Genomic DNA, 2743 nt, shown 5'->3' with positions numbered 1-2743 from the left:
TCAACCCCAACTCACCCTGAGCTCTCTGGCACCCCTAAACTTCCTGGTCCCAGCGGGTCCAGGCCCACTGTTGCACCACATCTGGCCATTCGGCAAAGTTGAAATTCTTTCTTTGACAAAGCAGTGTGCAGTTTGAAGGTTTTACTTTGTTTTGTCTTTTAGAGACAGGGTCTCACTCTGTCATCCAGGCTGGGGTGCGGTGGCACAATTACACCTCACTGCAGCCTTGACCTCCTGGGCTCAAGCAATCCTCCTGTCTCAGCCTCTGAGTAGCTGGGACCACAAGTGCATGCCACCACGGCTGGTTAATTTTTAAATTTTTTGTAGAGATAGGGGTCTCACTATGTTGCCTTTGCTGGTCTTGCACTCCTGGCCTCAGCAATCCTCCCACCTCCGCCTCCCAGAGCGCTAGGATTACAAGTGTGAGCTACAGCGTCCCACTCAGTTTGAAGTTTTAAGAGAGATGTTTTACCAAGAGACTCCAATAAGCAAAATCAAGCACCAAAAAGGCAAAACATGCATAGCTCTGCAGAAAGGTCAGAGAGAGACCCAGTGTTTCAATTCTGGTTCCACCAGTAGCTGAGTGGCCTTCAGCAAGTCACTGGCCCCTTCAGGTGTTCAAGGAACTGGACTCAAAGATTTCTAAGATAACTTCCAGCTCTCAAATTTCATAATTACTGAATCTGAATTTATCTAAATATTAAGCAAAAACACCCAAAATTCTAGCATGACAGTCCCAAGTCTGGTGGGAAATTTGCTCTTTTTCCAAGCTGTTTGCTAGTTTTTTCTCTGCATATGAAGTCGTAGGCAGTTTCCTAAAGATTCAAGGTGAGTCTTATCAAAGAACCTGCAAAAGAAAACTACAGACTCATTGTAGCCCAGAGAAAGGTGTATAGACAATATCTGAATCTTAGCATTGCCACTATGTGACTTTCAGCAAATCTGGGCCTCAGTTTTCTTGTCTTTAAAGTGGAAACAAAAACAGAATCTACCTTAAAGGATTCCTATGATGTGTAAGAAAAAATAATTAACAGCAACAGAGGCTAGCACAGCACTGGTGTTCAGCAAGCGTGAGTCAGCTCTCGGGGGCTCCCTCTGCACACTTTCAGTCCACCTCTGCGACCAGCCTGGCCCCTTAATGAGGAAAACATTTTGTATTCTGAAACTCAAATCCTTCTGATGAGCTTCTAGCCACTCCTCATGGTCTTGCTGGGTCATTCATTCATTCAACTTATAGTTACTAAGGTTTTGTCGAATGCCAGATACAGTGAAAAGATGTACAGATAATTAAGACAAACTTAAAACAGTACCCATCCTCAAGGAGCTAGAGCTTTGCTTTAGTAAAATTAGACAAGTTGGTCATTTCTGGGTGTCATGGAATGGAGTGGCCAACGGCCTGCAGAGCAACATGCCCAAGTCTTATTGTGACTACTGCAATACATACCTCACCCATGACTCTCCATCTGTGGGAAAGACACACCACAGTGGTAGGAAACACAAAAAGAATGTGAAAGACTACTACCAGAAATGGATGGAAGAGCAGGCTCAGAGCCTGATTGACAAAACAACGGCTGCATTTCAACAAGGAAAGATACCCCCTGCTCCATCCTCTGCTCCTCCTCCTGCAGGAGCAATGATACCACCTCCTCCTAGTCTTCCGAGTCTTCCTCACCCTGGTGTGATGCCAGCACCCCATATGAGGGGTCCTCCCATGATGCCAATGATGGGCCCTCCTCCTCCTGGTATGACACCAGTGGGCCCTGCTCCTGGAATGAGGCCGCCTATGGGAGGCCACAGGCCAATGATGCCTGGACCCCCAATGATGAGACCTCCTGCCTGTCCCATGATGGTGCCCACTTGGCCCAGAATGACTCGACCAGACAGATAAGGATAGCGGGGAGGGCTCATTATATCAGTTTTATATTACCTGTTCTGCTTCACCAGGAGATCATGCTGCTGTGATGCTGGGTTTTCTAAACAGTATAAGGAAGTCTTGCTCCCTTGTCCTATCAAACAGAATAGTTTTGGAGGGGAGAAGTGGGACAGAAAAGATGTAGTTTTCATTTGTATTGGGAAATGTGAAAATAAAATTGTCAACTCGTTTAGTTAAAAGTGTACTCCCGGCCGGGCACGGTGGCTCAAGCCTGTAATCCTTGCACTTTGGGAGGCCAAGACGGGCAGATCACGAGGTCAGGAGATCAAGACCATCCTGGCTAAGACGGTGAAACCCCGTCTCTACTAAAAAATACAAAAAACTAGCCGGGCGAGGTGGCGGGCGCCTGTAGTCCCAGCTACTCGGGAGGCTGAGGCAGGAGAATGGCGTAAACCCGGGAGGTGGAGCTTGCAGTGAGCTGAGATCCGGCCATTGTACTCCATGCTGGGCGACAGAGCGAGACTCCGTCTCAAAAAAAAAAAAAAAAAAAAAGTGTGCTCCCTTTTTCCTCCCCTCTGTATTCTCTGTGTATTATAAAAGAAATGAAACATTCCAGTTCTGTTTCTCTAGCTCATTATCTCTTCAGGATGTCCTCTGCGTGAGATTCTTTTTCCTTAGCTATATGGTAAATCTCTCTGGGCATCCGCATCCTCCTTTTATTAGTAAAGTCATCTTGTGTAGGACTAAATCTAGTACTTATAGAGCTTTTATTGGTTAAAATAATAAACAGCTCAGTTAATTAAAAAAAATTAGATAGGTCAACAACTATAATTATGGTGAGATAAATGCTACTAGCGGAAGCTCTGGATC

At 45.8% G+C, this 2743-nt stretch overlaps 1 protein-coding gene across 1 annotated transcript; it reads left to right on the top strand.

The window, feature by feature from the left end:
• The first annotated feature begins 1408 nt into the window (after positions 1-1408).
• On the top strand, positions 1409-1888 carry LOC105475121 (U1 small nuclear ribonucleoprotein C-like). The gene has a single exon (XM_071097889.1). The coding sequence runs from the start codon at positions 1409-1411 to the stop codon at positions 1886-1888; it is 480 nt and encodes a 159-aa protein (XP_070953990.1).
• Positions 1889-2743: the final 855 nt, after the last annotated feature.

Source organism: Macaca nemestrina, chromosome 6 (assembly GCF_043159975.1).
Source record: "Macaca nemestrina isolate mMacNem1 chromosome 6, mMacNem.hap1, whole genome shotgun sequence".
NCBI lineage: Eukaryota > Metazoa > Chordata > Mammalia > Primates > Cercopithecidae > Macaca > Macaca nemestrina.
This window is presented reverse-complemented; position numbering and strand designations above follow the sequence as displayed.